The sequence below is a fragment of the Manis javanica genome, chromosome 3 (genome assembly GCF_040802235.1).
Source record: "Manis javanica isolate MJ-LG chromosome 3, MJ_LKY, whole genome shotgun sequence".
Classification (NCBI taxonomy): Eukaryota; Metazoa; Chordata; class Mammalia; order Pholidota; family Manidae; genus Manis; species Manis javanica.
Window position 1 is genome coordinate 166330111 of NC_133158.1, and position 23495 is coordinate 166353605.

The 23495-nt window shown below is 42.4% G+C and overlaps 1 protein-coding gene across 1 annotated transcript in view; it reads left to right on the forward strand.

The window, feature by feature from the left end:
• Positions 1 to 17807, forward strand: part of LOC108396756 (ankyrin repeat domain-containing protein 26-like) — a 94133-nt gene extending 76326 nt beyond the window's left edge. The window contains exon 33 of the mRNA XM_073230490.1: positions 16994 to 17807. Coding sequence (XP_073086591.1) covers positions 16994 to 17187 — 194 coding nt within the window. The 3' untranslated portion in view covers positions 17188 to 17807. The remainder of the gene's footprint in view (positions 1 to 16993) is intronic.
• Positions 17808 to 23495: the final 5688 nt, after the last annotated feature.

Sequence of the window (23495 nt, forward strand, 5' to 3'; positions counted from 1 at the left end):
TGCTACAGACTGGCTACATCTGGGGAAAAGAGAAGAAGGGTAAAGTAGCAAAGCTGTGACCCAGCTGGACTCAGTGCCTCCCACCACCCCAGCTCACTGATGGGAGGAAAAGAAATAGAGTGGGGAGGTATGAAAGACAGGAGGGATACTCGGAGAGGCTGAGATTCCAGCCGCTTGTGGAGAACAGGTACCTACAACCAGCCGCTCTGGGACAAAAGAAGGCAGGCACTTTGAAAGACTTAACAGTGTAAGGGGTGCTAAAGGGGCAAGGATTACACAGAACTTCTTGCTCAGGAGAAAGGACAGGTAGACAAAATCATCTTGGCACACTCAGCCCAGCAGTTTGGGAACTTTTGGGAGCTTTAGTCACTCTATCCCCGAGGCTGCCAATGCAGCACTGAGGCCCCTCGCAATATACTTTCCTCTTAGCATGGCCTTCGCTGCGTCCCAGAGATTTTTGCAGTGTTGAATTCTTGTTGTCATTTGTCTCCATATATTGCCTGATCTCTGTTTTTATTTGGTCATTAATCCATTGGTTATATAGGAGCATATTATTAAGCCTCCATGTGTTTGTGGGATTTTTCATTTTCTTTGCGTAATTATTTGTAGATTCGTACCTTTGTGATCTGAGAAGCTGGTTGGTACAATTTCAATCATTTGAATTTCCTGAGGCTCTTTTTGTGGCCTAGTATATGATCTATTCTTGAAAATGTTCCATGTGCAATTAAGAAGAATGTGTATCCTGCTGCTTTTGATGGAGTGTTCTGTAGATGTATTTTAGGTCCATCTGTTCTAATGTGATGTTCAGTGCTTCTGTCTCCTTACTTATTTTCTGTCTGGTTGATCAATCCTTTGGAGTGAGTGGAGTGTTGAAGTCTCCTAAAATGAATGTACTGCATTCTCTTTCTGTTAGTATTTGTTTTGCATATGTAGGTGATCCTGTGTTGGGTGTATAGATATTTAGAATGGTTGTATCCTCTTGTTGGATTGACTCCTTTATCATTATGTAATATCTTTCCTTGTCTCTTGTGGCTTTCTTTGTTTTAAAGTCTATTTTGTCTGATACTAGTACTGCAACTCCTGCTTTTTCCCCCCCTATTAGTTGCATGAAATATCTTTTTCCATCCCTTCACATTTAGTCTGTGTATGTCTTTGGGTTTAAAGTGAGTCTCTTGTAGGCCACACATAGCTGGGTCTTGTTTTTTTATCCATTCAGTGACTATGCCTTTTGATTGGTGCATTCAGACTATTTCCACTTAGGGTGATTATTGATAAGTATGTACTTACTGCCATTGCAGGCTTTAGATTCGTGGTTACCAAAGGTTCAAGGGTAACTTCCTTACTATCTGAGAGTCTAACTTAACTCACTTAGTATGCTATTACAAGCACAATCGAAAAGGTTTTTTTCTCCTTTTTCTTCCTCCTCCATTCTTTATATATCAGGTATCATATTCTGTACTCTTTGTCTATCCCTTGACTGACTTTGGGGGTAGTTGATTGAACTTTGCATCTGCTTTGTAATTAATTGTTCTACTTTATTTACTGTGATTTTCCTTCCCTTGGTCATAGCTATTTAGCCTTAAGAATGCTTCCATGTATAGCCTCCAAAATACACTGTAAAGACAGTTTGTGGCAGGTAAATTCTCTCAACTTTTGCTTATCTGGAAAGTGTTTAATCCCTCCTTCAAATTTAAATGATAATCTTCCCAGGTAGAGTATTGTTGGTTCAAGGGCCTTCTGCTTCATTGTATAAATATATCATGCCACTCCCTTCTGACCTGTAAGGTTTTCTCCTAAAAAGTCTGATGTTAGCCTGATGGGCTTTCCTTTGTATGTGATCTTATTTCTCTCTCTGGCTGCTTTTAATACTCTGTCCTTATTCTTGATCTTTTTTTTTTTGTCATCATTAATGTACAATTACTTGAACACTGTGGTTACTAGATTCCCCCTACTATCAAGTCCCCTCCACATACCCCATTACAGTCACTATCCATCAGCGTAGTAAGATGCTATAGAATCATTACTTGTCTTCTCTGTATATACTGCCTTCCCCATGTCTGCACCCCCTACTTTGTGTGCTAATCATAATGCCCCATTTTCCCCCTTATCCCTCCCTTCCCACCCATCCTCTCCAGTCCCTTTCCCTTTGGTAACTGTTAGTTCATTCTTGGGTTCTGTGAGTCTGCTGCTGTTTTGTTCCTTCAGTTTTTGTTTTGCTGTTAAACGCCACAGATGAGTGAAATCATTTGATACTTGTCTTTCTCTGCCTGGCTTAGTTCACTGAGCATAATACCCTGTAGCTCCATCCATGTTGTTGCAAATGGTAGGATTTGTTTTCTTCTTATGGCTGAATAATATACTATTGTGTATATGTACCACATCTTCTTTATCCATTCATCTACCATGGACACTTAGGTTGCTTCCATTTCTTGGCTGATGTAAATAGTGCTGCGATAAACATAGGAGTGCATCTGTCTTTTTCAAGCTGGGCTGCTGCATTCTTAGGGTAAATTTCAAGGAGTGCATTTCCTGGGTCAAATGGTATTTCTATTTTGAGTTTTTTAAGATTCCTCCATACTGCTTTCCACAATGGTTGAACTAATTTACATTCCTACAAACAGTGTAGGAGGGTTCCCGTTTCTCCACATCCTCGCCAACATTTGTTGTTTGTCTTTTGTATGTTGGCCATCCTAACTGGTGTGAGGTGATATCTCATTGTGGTTTTAATTTGCATTTCTCTGATGACTAGCGATGTGGAGCATCTTTTCATGTGTCTGTTGGCCATCTGAATTTCTTCTTTGGAGAACTGTCTGTTCAGCAACTCTGTGTATTTTTTAATTGGATTATTTACTTTTTCTTTGTTGAGGTGTGTGAGTTCTTTATATATTTTGGATATCAACCCTTTATCAGATCTGTCATTTATGAATATATTCTCCCATACTGTAGGATGTCTTTTTGTTCTACTGATGGTGTCCTTTGCTGTACAGAAGCTTTTTAGTTTGATATAATCTCACTTCTTCATTTTTGCTTTTGTTTCCCTTGCCCGGGGACATATGTTCATGACAAAGTTGCTCATGTTTATGTCCAAGAGATTTTTGCCTATATTTTTTTCTAAGAGTTTTATGGTTTCATGACTTATGTTCAGGTCTTTGATCCATTTTGAGTTTAGTTTTGTGTATGGGCTTAGACAATAATCCAGTTTCATTCTCTTACAGCAGCTTTCCAGTTTTGCTAACACCAGCTGTTGAAGAGGCTGTCATTTCCCCATTGTATATCCATGGCTCCTTTATCCTATATTAATTGACCATATATGCTTGGGTTTATACCTGGACTCTCTAGTCTGTCCCACTGGTCTATGTGTCTGTTCTTGTGCCAGTACCAAATTGTCTTGATTACTGTGGCTCTGTAGTAGAGCTTGAAGTCAGGGAGCATAATTCCGCCTGCTTTATTCTTCCTTCTCAGGATTGCTTTGGCTATTTGGGTCTTCTTATCCTTGATCTTTGCCATTTTAATTATTATATGTCTTGGAGTTGTCTTCCTTGGGTCCCTTTTGTGGGGAGATGTGTGCACCTCCATGGCCTGAGAGACTTATCTCCTTCCCCCAATTGCAGAGGTTTTCAGTAATTACCTCTTCAGAGACACTTTCTATCCCTTTTTTGCTCTATCTCTTCCTCTCCTGGTACTCCTATAATGTGAATATTGTTCCTTTTGGATTGGTCGCACAGTTCTCTCAATATTCTTTCTTTGGTAAAGATCCTTTTTTCACTCTGTGCCTCAGCTTCTTCATATTCCTCTTCTCTAATTTTCATACCATTTACCGTTTCCTCTACTATATCTAATCTGTTTTTAAATCCCTCCATTGTATGTTTCATTTCAGATACGGAATTTCATAATGATTGAATCTCCTTCTTAAATTCATCCCTGAGTTCTTGAATATTTTTCTGTATCTCCATGAGCATGTGTATGATTTTTATTTTGAAAATTCTTTCAGAAAGATTGATGAGTTCAGTTTCACTTGACTCTTTCTGGTGCTTGTGGGATTTGGGTTTGAACCAGGTTCCTTTGACTTTTTATATTTGTATGTGGTGCCCTCTACTGCCCAGAAGCTCTGCTCTCTGGAGCTGCTCAGCCCCTCTAGTGATGTAAGGGCCCACAGGGGAGTGGCTCTGGTGCCTGGAGGGAGGAAAGAGCTGTTACCAGCTCATGGCTGTTGTGCCTACCTCGACTGCCTGAACCACTGGGCTGAACACACAGGTGTAAGCCTCTATGCTTTGCATTTTTAGGCAGGCCTTCCCTCCGGCTGTCATTACACCAGGGCAGGGGCTTCAGGTTTCCGAGCCAGTGTAGGCCAGCTGGGAGTAAGGTGCAGCATGCTGCGCATCACAATGTGGGGCCTTGGAGCTGCATAGCCAGCCAGGGGCATGGAGTGCCTGAAGCTCCTGAAGGCTCCCAACCTGCCAGGCAGAGCATGCCCAGACAACCTTGTCCACCTGTCCCTTCTCCTGAGCAGCAAGCTCTGTGCAATCCCCACCCCTTCAGCAGCCCTCTTGCTGCTAGGAAGCCTCTCAGACCACCTGCCTTTCCTTTGTCCCAGAGCAGCTGGATGTAGATTCTGGTCCTCCACAAACAGCTGGAATCTCAATCTCTCTAGGTAATCCGCCTGTCTTAGCTTTCCAACCCCACTAATCTCCAGAGCACATGCAATGGAGGTTTGTGCTCCCAGAGCAGATCTCCAAGGCTGGGTGTTCAACAGACCCAGGGCTCCACCCCCAACCCACTCTGTTTATCTTCCTCCCTCTGGTGAGCTGGGGTGGGAGAAGGGCTTCTGTTCTGCCTGGTCATGTTACACTACCCTGTTCCATTAGGTTTGTTCTTTTCTCCAGGTGTATGCACTCTGGCACAGGCTACTTCCCTGTTGTTGCTCTTTCAGAATTAGTTGTATTAATTATATTTTCATATTATATGTGGCTTTGGGAGGAGGCCTTTGTCATACCTCTCACTCCACCATCTTTATTCTCACTCCCAGGAAATCCCAATTTCTTTAAAAAATATTTTCTATGATTATACTTTGAGTTTTGAATCAGGCAGATCTTAATTCTGAATGTGAAGACAGTGCATGCATGAAAAAATCTGTAACATATTTTAAGCTTAAACATGGTAATTGGTGGGTCAAGAGCATTAGAAATACCATGTGACTTGTTTTAAGAGTCCAAGAAAATGCAGGTGGAATTCCAGAAAACGTAATGCTATAGGAGGTAGCAAAATCCTTCCTCCCAGAAATTTCTGGATCAGCATGAGCTAAGATGTCATTCCAAGTGCCCCACATTCTGTAGACAAGAATGGAAGAAAATGTAGACAGGAATGGAGGAAAATGTCAAGAGGTGATTCATGCATCCTTACTTTAAATGTGACCTGGTAGCGTGGAAGGCAGAAGCAGGCCTTCCTCTGAGTTAACAGGTGCAATCTGGTACACCCAGGGGTGTGGAGGGTCAGATGTGATGTCGCCCTGAAAGTGTCATCACCAGAGACTGATAGCACCAGACGTGAGAAGTGACTACACTGGATATGAGATCAATCTGGAAGTGACATCATTATGAGCCTGTGTCTATAAGTTGTGCTCAGAAAATAAACTGCATCACTTTTCTGTCATCTGTGGGCTTTATTTTTCTCTGTGTTTTCCTTAAGCTCCTCATCCACTCCACTCATGTTCAGCTGGTTTGTGAAGCTGGTCTCTGCACATGGGCAGACCAGTTCATCAAGGTTAACCATTATCTCCCTAGAAATGAGACTATTTGAGTGGTATGCATCTGTGCCAGTACATAAGATCTTAATTTATGGTTAAATTGAATGATATCTCTCAGTATTCCATAGGAAACACTTTTGTACTCTGTAAGAATAAAAAAATTCATAACATACAAATTTTCACAGTTTGCCAGGTGTAATTATTGGCAGGGAGGATGGGAACAAAAATAGTAGAGGACAGAGAAGGTGTTTGGGGGTGTTGGCCACAAGAAGAAAAAGATGAAGAGCGAGAGAATCTGGTGAGAGAGAGCGCAAGGTGTTACCTTAGAACAGGGTAAGACCATGCACATTGATCCATGTGGCCGAGCAGAATAAAAGAACAAAAGCCAGCATTTGTGAGACACCCACCGTATGCCAGGTGGAATGTTAAGCTCTGGTTGTGCAACACTTCATTTCATTTATTTGAAAGCAAAGAAAAAAAACAAAATAAGGTGAGCTTCCCAACACTATTAGAATTGGGTGGCCAAAGGGGATTTTTCATGGTTTTCTCCAGCTTTAAAAACTCAAAGACCATTTTTAATGTGTATGGCATTTTTCCCATCATAATCTGGCATGGTGCCCACTCATTGACTAAACAAATATGCCAGACTTTTTTTTGAGTGTGAAGCATTTTTCTAAATTAAGGTAACATTGATACAGAATCTTATGAAGGTTTCACATTGTGGTTGCATTCACACATATTATCAAGTCCCCCGCACATACCCCAGTGCAGTCACTGTCCATCAGCATAGTAAGATCCTACAAAGTCACTACTTGTCTTTGTGCTATACTTTGTTCCCTGCGCCCCCCCTATGTTATGTGTGCTAATCATAGTACCCTTTCATCCCCTTCTCCCTTTGGTAACCACTAGTCCATATTGGGTTCTGTGAGTCTGCTGCTGTTTTGTTCCTTCAGTTTTTGCTTTGTTGTTATACTCCACAGATGAGTGAATTCATTTGGTACTTGTCTTTCTCTGCTTGGCTTATTTCACTGAATATAACACCTCTAAGCCATGTAGAAAATGAGACACCCCAGCCATTTCTCACTCTCAGGCATACAAAGATGATGATGGCCATGCTTTTAATAGACCATGACAGAGAGTTGTGGTGTCTTCTAGTGATGATTTTCCCAAATCTTGGGCTCTGGCTAATATTTTAACAGAAAATTTTCCTCCAGGGGCACTTAACAGTTCTATAGGTACACAAGGAAACAAGAATTGAAATTAAAATCCATGCTCTTCTTTGACTTGATAGAAAAGATGGCAGAGAAATACAAGGCATCCAGGTTGGTAAAGAGGAAGTCAGACTGTCACTATTTGCAGATGATGTGATATGGTACATAAAAAACTAAAGACTCCACTCCAAAACTACTAGGACTAATATCTGAATTCAGGAAAGTTGCAGGATACAAAATTAATACACAGAAATCTGTTGCTTTCCTATACACTAATGATAAATTAGCAGAAAGAAAGATCAGGAAAACAATTCCATTCACAATTACATCAAAAAGAATAAAATACCTAGGAATAAACCTAACCAAGGAAGTGAAAGACCTATACCATGAAAACTACAAGACACACTTAAGAGAAATTAAAGAGGACACTAACAAATGGAACTCATCCCATGCTTTTGGCTAGGAAAAATTAATATTGTCAAAATGGCCATCCTTCCTAAAGCAATCTACAGATTAAATGCAATCCCTATCAAATTACCAACAACATTCTTCAACGAACTGGAACAAATAGTTTTAAAATTCATATGGAACTAAAAAGACCCTGAATAACCAAAGCAATCCCGAGAAAGAAGAAGAGAGCAGAGGGTATTTCACTTACCAACTTCAAGCTGTACTACAAAACAACAGTAATCAAGACAATTTGGTACTGTCACAAGAACAGAGCCACTGACCAGTGGAACAGAATAAACAGTCCAGACATTAACCCAAACATATATGGTCAATTAATATACGATAAAGGAGCCATGGTCATACAATGGGGAAATGACAGCCTCTTCAACAACTGGTGCTGGCAAAACTGGACAGCTACATGTAAAAGATGAACCTGGATCATTGTCTAAACCCATACCCAAAAGTAAATTCAAAATGGATCAAAGTCATGAAACCGTAAAACTCCTGGAAGAAAATATAGGCAAAAATCCCTTGGACATAAACATGAGTGACTTCTTCATGAACATATCTCCCTGGGCAAAGGAAACAAAAGCAAAAATGAACAAATGGGAATATATCAAGCTGAAAAGCTTATGTACAGCAAAGGACACCACCAAGAGAACAAAAAGGCATCCTACAGTATGGGAGAATATATTCACAAATGACAGATACAATAAATGGTTGACATCCAAAATATACAAAGATCTCACACACCTCAACAAACAGAAAGCAAATAATCCAATTAAAAAATGGGCAGAGGACCTGAACAGACATTTCTCTAAAGAAGAAATTCAGATGGCCAACAGGCACATGAAAAGATGCTCCACATCGCTACTCATCAGAGAAATGCAAATTAAAACCACAACGAAATATCACCTCACACTGGTAAGGATCGCCACCATCTAAAAGACAAACAAACAAGAAATGTTGGCAAGGTTGTGGAGAAAGGGCAACCCTCCTACAATGCTGGTGGAAATGTAAATTAGTTCAACCATTGTGGAAAGCTGTATGGAGGTTCCTCCAAAAGCTCAAAATAAAAGTACCATTTGACCCAGGAATTCCACTTACAGGAATTTACCCTAAGAATGCAGCAGCCCAGTTTGAGAAAGACAGATGCACCCCTATGTTTATTACAGCACTATTTACAACAGCCAAGAAATGGAAGCCACCTCAGTGTCCATCAGTGGATGAGTGGATAAAGAAGTGGTACATGTACACAATGGAATATTATTCAGCCATAAGAAGAAAACAAATCCTACCATTTGCAACAACATGGATGGAGCTAGAGGGTATTATGCTCAGTGAAATAAGCCAGGTGGAGAAAGACAAGTATCAAATGATTTCACTCATCTGTGGAGTATAAGAACAAAGAAAAAACTGAAGGAACAAAACAGCAGAAACACAGAACCCAAGAATGAACTAACAGTTTCCAAAGGGGAAGGAACTGGGGAGGATGGATGGGAAGGGAGGGATAAGGCGGGGGTGGGTCAAGAAAGGGGGCCTTACAATTAGCATGTATAATGGGGATGGCATGGGGAGGGCTGTGCAACACAGAGAAGACAAGTAGTGACTCTACAGCATCTTACTACACTGATGGACAATGACTAATGGGGTTTGTGGGAGGGACTTGGTGATGGGGGAAGACTGGTGAACATGTTCCTCATGTAACTGTAGATTAATTATACCAAAATAAAAAAAAAGAGAAAGAAAAAAACATAATAAAAAAAGATGGCAGAGATTAAGACAGCTGTGTACACATAATGGAAAGGAGTAGTGTTGGGGGGAGGGCGTTGTGTATTTTCCTAGGTTCTTGTCCCTGCCACAACAAAGAACTGAAGGGCAGAGACACAGTAGTGAAACAGAGTAAAAATTTTATTTAAAAATTTACTTAGAAAGTGCATGCGACCTCAGAGTGAGGAATGCCCTGAAGGTTGGGGTTTCTTCCCTTTTAAGGATTTTTCAGGAATGTGACAGGGCTAGGGGTGTGGACTTGTTAAGTGGTCCTGTTAGGGAGAGTTCAGGTGATGCAGGGAAGTCAGGATAAAGGAAGGAATTCATTAAAGTAAGAGTGTTAGGGAATGACAGAATTGAATGACAAAGGAAGTTCATTGAACAGCTACTCAGCATAGGGCACGACCCCTGCTAACTCCTTAAGGCAGGGTCACCTGGCTTCCAGCATCTGCTTGGGTCTACCTGCCGGTGTGGGAACGGAGTCCCTACCACCCCACGCGTTGGGGGAGCTGCAGAGCACTGGATGGAGTGGCATTATGTTCTGCGAACTTCCTATAGGTAAAGAAGGGAGACTTTCAGGCAGGTTACGGAATAAAAAGCATGACTGTAAGCTGCAGTCCTGGTCACCCAGGCGACGGTAATTTGCCAGCCCAGGTCTGAGCTCCCAGCAGGCCCTCCTTACTTGTCTGAGATAGGATAGAGTGAAGGTTAAAGCCAGAATTCAGAGGATTAGAATGACAAAGCAAAGGAATAAAACACTTACTACTGGGAAGGCGCAGAGACTGTGTTTAAGTGAGAAGTTTATTTAAGGCGAAAGGAGCACAGTTGGAGTGAAATCAGAGAGGAGGCACCCCTGAAAGGTTGAAAAAAAGAGAAAGGTTAAAGTTAAAAGGTTACGCACTGACAAAGTGCGGGCAACCTCAGAGAGAGGAGAGCCCCGAAAGGCTGGGAGGGGGGTTCCCCTTTTAAGGATTCTTTAGGAGTATGAGTAAGGGCTGGGGGTGCATGAAAGGGTATCTTGCTATGACCCTCCTTACCCCAGAATGACCCAGGAGACACAGGCCCATGCAAGAGATTTTATTATCTAAAAGAGAAAATGGCTGAGCTCCTGGGTGAGTAAGCGTGTTTTTAAGGAGTAGGGGTAGGGTGTGTTCTGTGTTGGTGATTGGATCTTAAGGCGTGGGTGACCATCTGGTGGTGGTGATTGGATCTTAAGGGGTGGGGGTCTTAGCATGCCAGAATTTGCAGACTTGTTAAATGGTCTTTGAATACTTAGAATTAACACAAGGAACTTTCTGCTCTGATTTCTCCATGGGATGCCAGTATCCTGGTCTGGGAGTGTATCAAACAGGCTGCCAAGGTGGGCTGAGTTACTGTCTGCTAAAGAGTAAGAGTTAAGAATCTTACATTTTTAACTTCCTGGGTATTAAAATACAATCTTTAAGATGGAATCCTTCCTGCCTTTCACTGTTATTTATGGCTGGGCCTGCATGCTAAATTAGTTGCCTAGGTTATAAACTACTTAATTAGGGCCACACTGAGGGAAAAAAACAGCATATAGGTAAAGGTAAAAAAGTAAGCTGGGCCTGCATGATTAACACAATAAAGACATGGGCTGTGCTGAGGTACCCTTCTTTATCTGGGGAATATTCAAACATTCCAGGCCAAGTTGCTCCTGGCTTTTTTAGATTTAATTGATTAATTTTGGGTCTTTTTCTCTTTTTCACCCCGCTCATATCTATTTTCCTGCCAAAGAGTTGGAAGTAATTAGAAAGTGGTAGTATAATATATTATTATGGGACTCATATTTTATATTCACAGAAAACTGACAATCACCTGAAAGATGAACACAACACCTTCCCAATGAGTTTACTGTATCAAGATTTACAGAACTGGGGCAAGAGAGAGGAAGGAAAGGCTGACCACACACACATTGCTTTTCTTAAAGCAGAGCCATTGTTCATGGTGTTGGGGGAGAGGTGTATTTTCTTCAGGTTCTTGTCCCGGCCACAACAAAGAATTGGAAGGGCAGAGACACAGTAGTGAAGCAAAGTAAAAGTTTCATTTAAAGTTACTTATTAGAAAGTGCAGGCAACCTCAGAGAGAGGAGCGCCCTGAGAAGCTGGGGAAAGAATTTTTTTTTTTTTTTTATTAAGGTATTATTGATATATACTCTGATGAAGGTTTCACATGAAAAAGCAATGTGGTTAGTACATTTACCCATATTACCAAGTCCCCACCCATACCCCAGTGCAGTCACTGTCCATCAGTGCAGTAAGATGCCACAGATCCACTATGTCCCTTCTCTATGATACCCTGTCTTCCCCGTGACCCCCCACACCATGTGTACCAAATATAATACCCCTCACTCCCCTTGTCCCTCCCCACCCACCCTCCCATACCCCTCCCCTTTGGTAACCACTAGTTCATTCTTGGAGTCCCTGAGTCTGCTGTGATTTTGTTTCTTCAGTTTGCTTCAGTGTTATACTCCACAAATGAGGGAAATCATTAGGCATTTGTCTTTCTCTGCCTAGCTTATTTCACTGAGCATAATGTCCTCCAGCTCCATCCATGTTGTTGCAAATGGTAGGATTTGTTTCTTATGGTGAATAATATTCCATTGTGGATATGTACCACATCTTTATCCATTCATCTACTGATGGACACTTAGGTTGCTTCTGTATCTTTGGTATTGTAAAAAGTGCTGCAATAAACATAGGGGTGCATCTGTCTTTTTCAAACTGGGCTTCTGCATTCTTAGGGTAAATACCAAGGATTGGGATTCCCGGGTCAAATGGTATTTCTATTTAGTTTTTTGAGGGACCTCCATATTGCCTTACACAATGGTTGAACTAGCTTACATTCCCACCAGCAGTGTAGGAGGGTTGCCCTTTCTCCACATCCTCGCCAGCATTTGTCATTCTTAGTCTTTTCAATGCTGGTTATCCTTACTGGTGTGGTTCCATATGAATTTGCATTTCCCTGATGATTAGTGATGTGGAGCATCTTCATTTGTCTGTTGGCCATCTGAATTTTTACTTTGGAGAACTACTTCTTCATATCCTCTGCCCATTTTTTAATTGGGTTTTTTGCTTTTTGGGTGTTGAGGTGTTCTTTATGTATTTTGGATGTTAACCCCTTTTCAGATATGTCATTCTCCCATACTGTAGGATGACTTTTTGTTCTGTTGATGGTGTCCTTTGCCATACAGAAACTTTTTAGTTTGATGTAGTCCCATGAATTCATTTTTGCTTTTGTTTCCCTTGCTCGAGGAGATACCTTCAGGAAGAAGTTGCTCATGTTTATGTTCAGGAGATTTTTGCCTATGTTGTCTTCTAAGGGTTTTATGGTTTCATGACTTACATTCAGGTCTTTGATCCATTCTGAGTTTACTTTTGTGTATGGGGTTAAACAATAATCCAGTTTCATTCTCTTGCATGTAGCTGTCCAGTTTTGCCAACACCAGCTGTTGAAGAGGCTATTTCCCCATTGTATGTCCATGGCTCCTTTACCATATATTAATTGACCATATATGTTTGGGTTAATATCTGGACACTAGAGTCTATGGGTCTGTTCTTGTGCCAGTACCAAATTGTCTTGATTACTGTGGCTTTGTAGTAGAGCTTGAAGTTGGAGAGCATAATCCCCCAGCTTTATTCTTCTTTCTCGGGATTGCTTTGGCTATTCGGGGTCTTTTGTGCTTCCTTATGAATTTCAGAATGATTTTCTCTAGTTCGTTGAAGAATGCTGTTGGTTTTTTGATAGGATTTGCATTGAATGTGTAGATTGCTTTAGGCAGAAGGGCCATTTTGACAATATTAATTCTTCCTATCCATGAGTGTGGGATGTGTTTCCATTTATTGGATCTTCTTTAATTTCTCTCATGAGTGTCTTCTAGTGTTCAGGGTATAGGTCTTTTAGAAATGCAAATCAGAACAATGAGATGCCTTAAGTGATATGTCATAGATACTGGTGACATGGTTGGGAGAAATGTGTATCCCCAACAGTCCAGTGATTCTACTTCTGATAGGTGTTCCCAAAGAAAGTCACATGTATGTGAGAAGATGTATACATGATTGCAGCATAGTTTGTAGTTGAAAATAGCCCATATGTCCTTCATTGGAAAACAGATTGGTAAAATGGTATATAGTCTTACTATGGACTACTAAATAGCACTTGAAAGAAATAAACTACAACTGTATTTTATTTAGATCAACCTTACATGCAATGTTGAATAAAACTGGACACAGTCATATATACAATATAAAATAATTTTTGTGAATGTTTTTATGTCAACCAAATACTATGCATGGATTATGACTACCTATGTATTTATGTAAAGTGTGAAAAATACACTAGAATAATGTACCAAAATTATGAAAGCAGTGGTAAGGAATTTGGGTTAAGATTTGGCATGATAAACTTTATTTTCATTAAGGTATCATTGATGTTCAATCTTATGAAGGTTACATATGAGCAATGTTGTGGTTACTACATTCATCTATATTATCAAGTCGCCCCAACATACACCATTACAGTCACTGTCCATCAGTGCAATAATATGCTATAGAGTCTTACTTTTCTTCGCTGTGCTATACTTCCTTCCCCATGGCCCCTCCTACCATGTGTGTGCTAATCATAATGCCCCTTAATCCCCTTCTCCCTGAGTGCCTGCCCTCCCCAACCCCTTTCTCTTTGGTAACCCTTTGGTAACCACTAGTCCCTTATTGGAGTCTGTTGAATCTGCTGCTGTTTTGTTCTTTCAGTTTTTGCTTTGTTGTTAATACTCCACAGATGAGTGAAATCATTTGGTACTTGCCCTTCTCCACCTGGCTTATTTCACTGAGCATAATACCATCTAGCTCCAAACATGTTGTTGCAAATGGTAGGATGTTTTCTTCTAATGGCTGAATAATATTCCATTGTGTATATGTACCACTTCTTTTTTTTCATTTTGTTATCATTAATGTACAATTACATGGAGAACATTATGTTTACTAGACTCCCCCCTTTGCCAAGTCCCTCCCACAAACCCCATTACAGTCACTGTCCATCAGCATAGTAAGATGTTGTTGAATCACTGCTTGTCTTCTCTGTGTTGCACAGCCCTCCCCATTCCCCCCCTCACATCATACATGCTAATCGTAATGCCCCCTTTCCTCTTCCCCGCCCTTATCCCTCCCTTGCCTCCCATTCTCCCCAGTCCTTTTCCCTTTGGTAACTGTTAGTCCATTCTTGGGTTTTGTGAGTCTGCTGCTGTTTTTTTCCTTCAGATTTTTCCCTGTTCTTATACTCCACATATGAGTTTAATCGTATGGTACCTGTCTTTCTCTGCCTGGTTTATTTCACTGAGCATAATACCCTCTAGCTCCATCCATGTTGTTGCAAATGGTAGGATTTGTTTTCTTCTTATGGCTGAATAATATTCCATTGTGTACATGTACCACTTCTTCTTTATCCACTCATCCACTGATGGACACTGAGGTGGCTTCCATTTCTTGGCTGTTGTAAATAGTGCTGTAATTAACATAGGGGTGCATCTGTCTTCTTCAAACTGGGCTGCTGCAGTCTTAGGGTAAATTCCTAGAAGTGGAATTCCTGGGTCAAATGGTAAGTCTATTTTGAGCATTTTGAGGAACCTCCATACTGCTTTCCACAATGGTTGAACTAATTTACATTCCCACCAGCATTGTAGGAGGGTTGCCCTTTCTCCACAACCTTGCCAACATTTCTTGTTTGTTTGTCTTTTAGATGGTGGCCATCCTTACTGGTGTGAGGTGATATCTCATTGTGGTTTTAATTTGCATTTCTCTGATGAGTAGCAATGTGGAGCATCTTTTCATGTGTCTGTTGGCCATCTGAATTTCTTTAGAGAAATGTCTGTTCAGGTCCTCTGCCCATTTTTTAATTGGATTATTTGCTTTTTGTTTGTTGAGGTGTGTGAGCTCTTTGTATATTTTGGATGTCAACCGTTTATTGGCTTTGTCATTTATGAATATATTCTCCCATACTGTAGGATGCCTTTTTGTTCTTGGTGGTGTCCTTTGCTGTACATAAGCTTTTCAGCTTTATATAGTCCCATTTGTTCATTTTTGCTTTTGATTCCCTTACCTGGGGAGATATGTTCATGAAGAAGTCACTCATATTTATGTCCATGAGATTTTTGCCTATGTTTTTTTCTAAGAGTTTTATGGTTTCATGACTTACATTCAGGTCTCTGATCCATTTCAAATTTACTTTTATGTGTGGGTTCAGACAATGATCCAGTTTCATTCTCTTACATGTAGCTCTCCAGTTTTGCCAGCACCAACTGTTGAAGAGGCTATAATTTCCCCATTGTATGACCATGGCTCCTTTATCGTATATTAATTGACCATATATGTTTGGGTTAATGTCTCGAGTCTCTATTCTGTTCCACTGGTCTGTGGGTCTGTTCTTGTGCCAGTACCAAATTGACTTGATTACTATTGCCTTGTAGTAGAGCTTGAAGTTGGGTAGTGAGATCCCCCCCCCCCACTTTATTCTTCCTTCTCATGATTGCTTTGGCTACTCGGGGTTTTTGGTGTTTCCACATGAATTTTTGAACTATTTGTTCCAGTTCGTTCAAGAATGCTGTTGGTAATTTGATAGGGATTGCATTGAGTCTGTATATTGCTTTGGGCAGGCTGGCCATTTTGACTATATTAATTCTTCCTAGCCAAGAGCATGGGATGAGTTTCCATTTGTTAGTGTCCCCTTTAATTTCTCTTAAGAGTGTCTTGTAGTTTTCAGGGTATAGGTCTTTCATTTCCTTGGTTAGGTTTTTTCTTGGGTATTTTATTCTTTTTTATGCAATTTTGAATAGAATTGTTTTCCTTTCATTTTTGCTTTTTGCTTCCCTTTCCTAAGATGTGTTTAGGAAAAAGTTGATCATGTTTATATTCAAGAGATTTTTGCCTATGTTTTTGTCTTTGTAGTAGAGCTTGAAGTTGGGGAGCATAATCAGCCCGTGGTATGATAAAGTTTTTAAATGTTTTCTTTAAAGTTTACTGCTGAATGTAAAGACCAGAAGCAAATATGATGTTAATGATTTTTATTAATTCTGGGTGATGGTATCTTGCCAATGTGTTTGAGCCCTGGGCAAGTTCACTATGGATTCAGTGTGTCCAAGGAACTTGACAGCAAAATGTTCTTTGGGGTGAAGGGTTTATTACCCAGCTCATTCTCCTGGTGGTAGTTCGAGCACTAGCGTCTCTGCATCTGCCCAGAGCACTGGACTGAGTTCTCTATATAGCCCAGTAATACCTTATTGCCTAAAGGTGTGGAAGTGGTAGCCCAGCAACAGGCCTGTTACATCATCGTGGTTTAAGTTCAGTGAGGATCCTGGCCATAGGACCCCCAACTTCCCCACAGATGGGCTGTATTTTTTATATACTCTGTACATATCTACATTTTAAAAAGCTCAACAAAAAGTGGGGAATATATACATCAAGGGCCTAAAATTATGTATAAGTAGGTTTTGGATTATTCTCTTGTGGGTTCATGAAAATTGATATGTAGGAAGTTGTCTCATTTACTGAGGTAACAGGTGGAAAGATCTAGCCCAGTGGCTGGCCCACTGTGGCCCCAAACAAATACTGCCCCTTTCATCCTTAGCCCAGTGCTCTCTTAAAAGTATTTGGAAAGAGGACAGGTGGAGGTAAGAGCAGCAGCTGAACCAGGTAAAATGGTGAATTGGCAGAAGTTGTTTTAATCGGTCAATATTGAGTGTTTAATTAACTGTGCTTGTAATTAGCCATTTTTCTCAGCTAGTCTTACTTCTAACCTTTTTTCTCCCCAGGGAAGCAAGATGAGTTGTCTCTGCTGACAGCTCTGCTAGAGAATGAGCCAGCCTTGGCTTGTGACTTAAAAGAGAGTAATCCCTTACCCCGGGAAGATGGCAAGCCTGACGTATTTGATGAGGTGTTTGATGCTGCTGGTAATGGTGAATCACACACGGAAGAGGCTGATGATGGAGAAGTGGGAAAAGACTGAAGACCAAAAGGAAAACTTGGCCACTCTCTCTGGAGACATGGGCGACTTAACGGATGAAGAAATTCCCACTTTGCAGTCAACTGAATATAGAGTCTTCTCTACTCTGGCTTCCAATCAAGTGAAAACTTGTCAAGAGTTACAAGGTTCCCTAACTACTGGTTCTCTAATTTCTTAATGATAAACTGGATAGAGAGCACCAATCTGACAGTTTTCATCAAAATAGCTGCTGATTCCAGTGGGGAGGTAAATAACTGCAAAAAATACTGTATGAGTTAGTAGATCAAAGACTTAAGGCCAGCACTGTTGGCCAGCTATACTTGATCCTTCATAGAATGTCTCTAACACCTTTCTTGCCAATTACAGAAAAACATTACTTTGGGTTTTTCTGTATGCATATGGAGCCAGGGACAAGACTACAAAGCTACTATACAGTCTCTTTGAGCAGGAGACCACTTCTGAACTTTGGGTGGTACCCTTTCTTATTCCTGGGATCTTTTCTTATATATTTTGAAATTATGATACAATTCAGTGGTTGGCTATTTGTTTTACTACAAGAGCCAGCATTTATTATATGATATTCAATTTATGAAATAAAATCATTTCTTGATATAAAAACTTAACTGGGGATATGTACCTATGATATCTGTCAGTAGTGCAAATTCATAACTAGCTTAGGTATCAGAGGTTTAATTATTAGAAATACAAAGTTTATTTAAGGGACCTCTTGGAAATACAAAAGTTAATCATGAGTTCTCAGTATGTGATTTATACGGTGGATCTAAAGGTTTTAGGAGGTAGCGGTGAGCACCAAAAACAGTTCTAGCATTTTCGTTTCTTCTGCTCTGGAAGTCAGTATATTTTGTCTTTCCTATATGAATTAAGAAACTTGTTAGAGCAAACGAAGTCCTTACAAGAATAGCCAAAAATAGCGACAAACAGCCTCCAAGTCCAGCCCTTCATAAATAAATACATTTCCTGGTAATCAAACTGTAATTCTAGGACTAGTATGCTTTTCTGTTATTAAGAAATTATAACATTACTTTGTATCCAAATCCTGGTAAAACAGCCTTCGAGCTCCCTTCTAAATTTTTTTTATTCATTTCTTTTATTTTCAAGCAGGTTAAATCTCCATGTGGCCCTCTCAAGGAGAAGAAAGTTCAGAGAATTCAGGAGTTAGCGTGCTTTTCCTGTAGAGCTTAATGCCCCTACTCTTCCAAAACCCAAGCAGATGGCTCAGACACCAAAGGTTTCACCTGCAGGTGTAGTACTTGAGGCCTTCCTGGTTTCTCACTGCTCTGGCTCTTTAAGATACATTATGGCACTAGTGTGTGTGTGTGTGTGTGTGTGTTGGTCTGTCTTACCTGTCCATTGAATAAAGTAAGTTTCTTGGAAACGAGTCATATATTGTATCTTCTACTCTTTCTCTATTTCTCAGAGCAGTTAGAAAATCCTTACGTACAGAGATGGCACTTACTAGATAATAAATTGTTTTTTACTGTGTAGTCCTGTAGTTGCCTTAAACTACAGTAACTGCCTAACCGTTCAGCTGACAGCCTGTTGAACAGGCGAGCTTTTGACTAATTTGCATAGTTTTTGAACTTAGTTCTAGCTTGAGGGTTATCATGATTTTATTGGTGGTGTTATTGTGTTATCAGACTCGTTACAGTACTCCCGTTTTCTCACATGGGGGCTTTTGCAGAAGATGGGGAGTGAGTAGATTGCGAGGTGAAATTTCTGGAGGGGTGGGCTGTAAAACTGCAGTATTTCTAGAATCTCTCCCCTGACCTTAGTCCATCTCCATATCAATAGACAATTAAAATGGCGTGTGAGGGCTCTATCCGCAGTTCTTTTCTGCTGCAGCCTGGTCAAGAGAGAGAGAGGATGACTGCTTGTAAGAAATAAGAGTTTCTTAACTAACTTTATTTCTCCCTTTGACTGATTTTGGTTTTAATAATTATTTTGCCCTGGGTTTCTCCTCCCCAGTTACAACCACCTTGAAATCTACCTAATAATACTTGTCTAAACTAACTGCCCAAGTTCTCCATTTAAAAGTCTATTCAGATTTTCTTCATTCACTTTGAGGAGCTCTCCTGTACATCAAGCGAGCATTTAGATAACACTGGGCAATTTACCTTTATTTATACCAAACTCAGTTTAGCTAACCTGAGAAAATGGGACTTAGAAAAGGAAAGGGGGAGGAAGAGAAAAACAAGAGAGGGAGTGCTTGAGAAAGATGAGGGGGAGAAGGAAAATGGCATCTACCTAGTCATAGGAGATAAAGAAAAATAAGTGACTGGGCACCAAATAATGCTTTGCCTGCTTAATTTTCTCCAGACTGAATGAATGTGGGTAAGAAGTAGCTTAGATAAATTTTAAATTCTAAACCATATTCTTCAATTCCCCAATACCTAAACCCCCTTTAAAAACAGAAAGGATTTTTGAAAGTATGAAAGATCCTATCCGGAAAAAATGCACACCATTCTTAGATGAAGACCAGAAAGATTGCCTAAATTCAAAAGAAGAACCTCAAGAGACTTTCTTAATCAGAAGCCATGTTACAGCTGCACTTGGAGTCTAGAACTCCAAAGTTAATATGAAAATGGGGAGTTGAGTTTCTTTTCCTGTTCTCCCTGCTGCAACAAAGAATTGAAAGGCAGAGACACCACAGTGAAGCAGAGCAAAAGGTTTATTTGAATAAAGGGAGGAACTGACCCGAGTCAAGTAGACAAAGGCAGGTTTACTTGAACAAAGAGGAGAGGAAGGGGAAGCTCACTGACAGGAACTTCAAAGCTCAAATTAGAGCTCTCACTAGCCCCTCCATACTATCTGAAGCAGGATGGAGTGAAGATTTGTGCTTAAAGTCTGGAAGATTGAACAAAATAGCAAAGTGACAAAGACATTACTGGAGGAGCACAGAGACAAAACACAGTAAGTCGAGCAGTAAGAACTTTTAAAAATACACAGAAAGGGAAGTGCATGCAGCCTCAGGAGGCACACTCAAGGGCTGAGGATTCTGTTCTAAGGCTTTCAAGAATGGGATGAAGGTAAAGGGTTCAGGGGGCGTAGGCTTGTGATGAGGTTTTGGTCTCATGATGTCTGTCTCCAGTGGGAGACACTATGTCATAATCCAGTCAGTCCTCTAGACAATTCTGTAGGAAACTTCCTGCTCTTCTGTAAGATAGTGGCTACTCCCATGCACCAGGTGAAGGGCCCCCACCAGTAAGATGGCGAACTTCCGGCTTCTCTTCGGGGTCCTCGGTTCCCGCCGGCGCCACCTGAAGCCCAATCACCTCTCGCCCCCCTCCCAATCCCAGCACCTAGCCAACAGCCACCAGCCCCGTAGAAGTAACACCACAATCACCCCATGCCCCATCCTATATAACCCAGCACCTTTCCCTAAAAAAGCAGATTTCTCCGGTGAATTGCTGCTGTGTGTCGCTCCTTTCCTTTCATTGGTGCCGAAACCCGGGAGACGGGACACCCCAACTGGGCCCCGTCTTCCCCCCGACACCAGCAGCAGCTCGCCCTCGTCCTCTTTCTCCAGCGCTGGCTCATCACACTCACCACTCCTCTCTGGCCTTTAGGTAAGTTTTCCCCCCAGAGTGGGCCACTCTTCCCCAAGCTATCGCAGTGCCATTGACCGTGATAGTCCAGCAAGGCCCTGACGCTCAGGGCCGAGGAGGGAACTCTCCCCGCCTCAGGCCTTCACGGCTGCGGCAGACCCTCAGGCCCCTCCTCTGACAGCCATAAATCCCCGCCTCAGGCCTTCACGGCTGCAGCAGACCCTCAGGCCCCTCCTCCAATAGCCATAAACGAGGTGACTCCTTTGCGGATGAGAACGCTCCCTTTTTCCCCCCTCCTCCTTCTGTTCCGTCCGCTGAAATCCGTTCTGTCTGCCGAAAATTCCTAGTGCTAGGTTCCTCGTGACTCCGGCACTCTGCCTTCTTAGGGAAGTCTGGGTGACGACCCACACTTCCTATGAAATTCCAACTCGTGTACGAGTTTCCGCAGACCACCAAGGATCATCGGGGACACCCTTTGTCTCCTTGCGGTCTGCTTCCAGTCCGAGGATCTCCTTTCGTCTTTCCCTGTTTGTCTCCTTCTCGGTCCTTTAGCCATGGGAGCCTCCTCATCCCTCCCTGAAAGTTCACCTCTTGAATGCCTGCTTAAGCATCTGGCTACCCTCTCCCTGACGCCTGATATAAAACCAAAACTTCTCCGTAAATACTGCTCCCAAGATTGGCCGACATACCCCCTAGACAATACCAACCAATGGCCCGCAGGGGGAACTCTTGATCGTAACATCACTCGCAATCTCTTTAACTACTGCCAGCGCCTGAAAAAATGGAAGGAGATTCCCTATATCGAAGCTTTCCGCCGCCTCCTCCCCTCACGCCCCCCAAGTTCTAGCTTGCAAGCCACCGCCCCCGCAGAAGCCTCCCATTCACTCCCTTCCCCTTCTCCTACAACAGCCCTTCTCCCTTCCTCCCCCACCATCTCTTCCCCCACCTCCGTCTTCGTCCCCCGTGGATTAAGCCTGAGCCTTTCAGCCCCCCTTTAACTAGGTCCCGGGGGCCTCCTACGTCTTTGCCCTCATCACCTGTTTCTCCCCTGTTGGGGACCGCCTTTGTCTTCTCACATGTTTGTAGGGAGAACGGGAAAGCACCTTCCCCCATGTCTGAATGCAGCATGGGAAAGCACAAGCTTGAGAACAACCGGTGCAGTCCTTGGAAGTTATCTGTCCACAAAAACATATCTTGTCCTCGAAGACGAGCCAAGACTCCTCACTCTGAAAATAGGGAGACCTTGAAGATGTGTAAAAACACTGCCCCTGTTTCTAGCTATGCCCTTCCCCCACTTGCCAATGTGGCAAGAATAGAGAACAAACAACATTCTGTTTACACATTCCATAAGCAACTAACTGGAGCCCTGCTGTAGCTCAGTTGGTAGAGCATGGGACTCTTAACCCCAGAGTCGTGAGTTCAAGCCCAACTGGAGCAGCAGAGGCAAGCATCTGGGCTGCTGGCTGGCAACACATGGGAGCATCAGCCCTCCCAGTTCTTTCTTTATTTTCTTCACCCCCCTTCCGCACTTCAAGACCTGTCAACTAGGCGTGGCTGGACCGTGTCACTCCCCCACAGACTGAGCCAGAAACCTTCAGTCCCCCTCATACTCGGTCTCGCGGGACTCCCAAAATTATCGCCCCCCTCCTGGAGGTGGCGGAACCCAAAGACATCGTGCGCGTTCACGTCCCTTTCTCCCTAGGAGATTTAGCCCAACTTGAGAAACGCCTAGGTTCCTTTTCCACTGATCCCACGATATACATCAGGGAGTTTCAATGGACCCTCCAGTCTTACAGCCTCACACATCATGACATTTTCATGCTCCTGGCCAATACCCTCCTCCCTGAAGAGCGTAGACGAGTTTGGGATTTCACCCAAATGCGCGCTACCAAAACCCACAGGACTGACCCCACCTATCCCCCTGGCCCCACCGCTGTCCCCGAACAAAACCCACACTGGGATTATAATACCACTGGGGTTCTCTGCTCTCGAGATATTTTCACCTCCTGCTTAATAGCAGGTCTGAAAAAGGCAGCTCGTAAAGTAGTCAATTTTCAAAAGCTCCAAGACATAATTCAAAGGAGGGAGGAAACTCCCTCCAAGTTCTTAGACTCACTCAAGCCATATTACAGTATACCAGCCTGGACCCAGAAACGCCTGACGGAAGACATGTCCTTATGACATACTTCCTAGCTCAAAGCTACCCCGACATTAAAGCTAAACTCAAAAAGTTAGAACAGGGCCCCGCTACCCCACAGACTGAGATCCTAACAGTGGCCTTTAAAGTCTTCCATAACCGGGAGGAGGAGAAAGAACGCCATAAACAAAAGGCTGATCAAGCCAATTTCCAAATGTTGGCCCAGCTGATAAAACCACAACCTGGGCGCCCTTCTACAAACAAGCGCCCCCCAGGAGCTTGTTTCAAGTGCGGACAAGAACGACATTGGTCAAGGGCATGCCCCTCCCCCAGATCTCCTACCACCCCATGCCCCAGATGCCACAAAGAGGGCCACTGGGGGTCTGATTGCCCAGCCACCCGAAGGGGAGGCTGGAGGAACAACCGCCATCCTAAGCCCGCCGTAGTGGGGCTGGCAGAAGAAGATTGATGGAGCCCAGGGGCTTCTCGCCCCACCATTTCCATCACCAAACAGGAGCCCAGGGTTACTTTAACAGTAGACAGTCGCCCCATCAACTTCCTCCTATATACAGGAGCCACCTTCTCAGTCTTGCGAGAATACCGGGGCC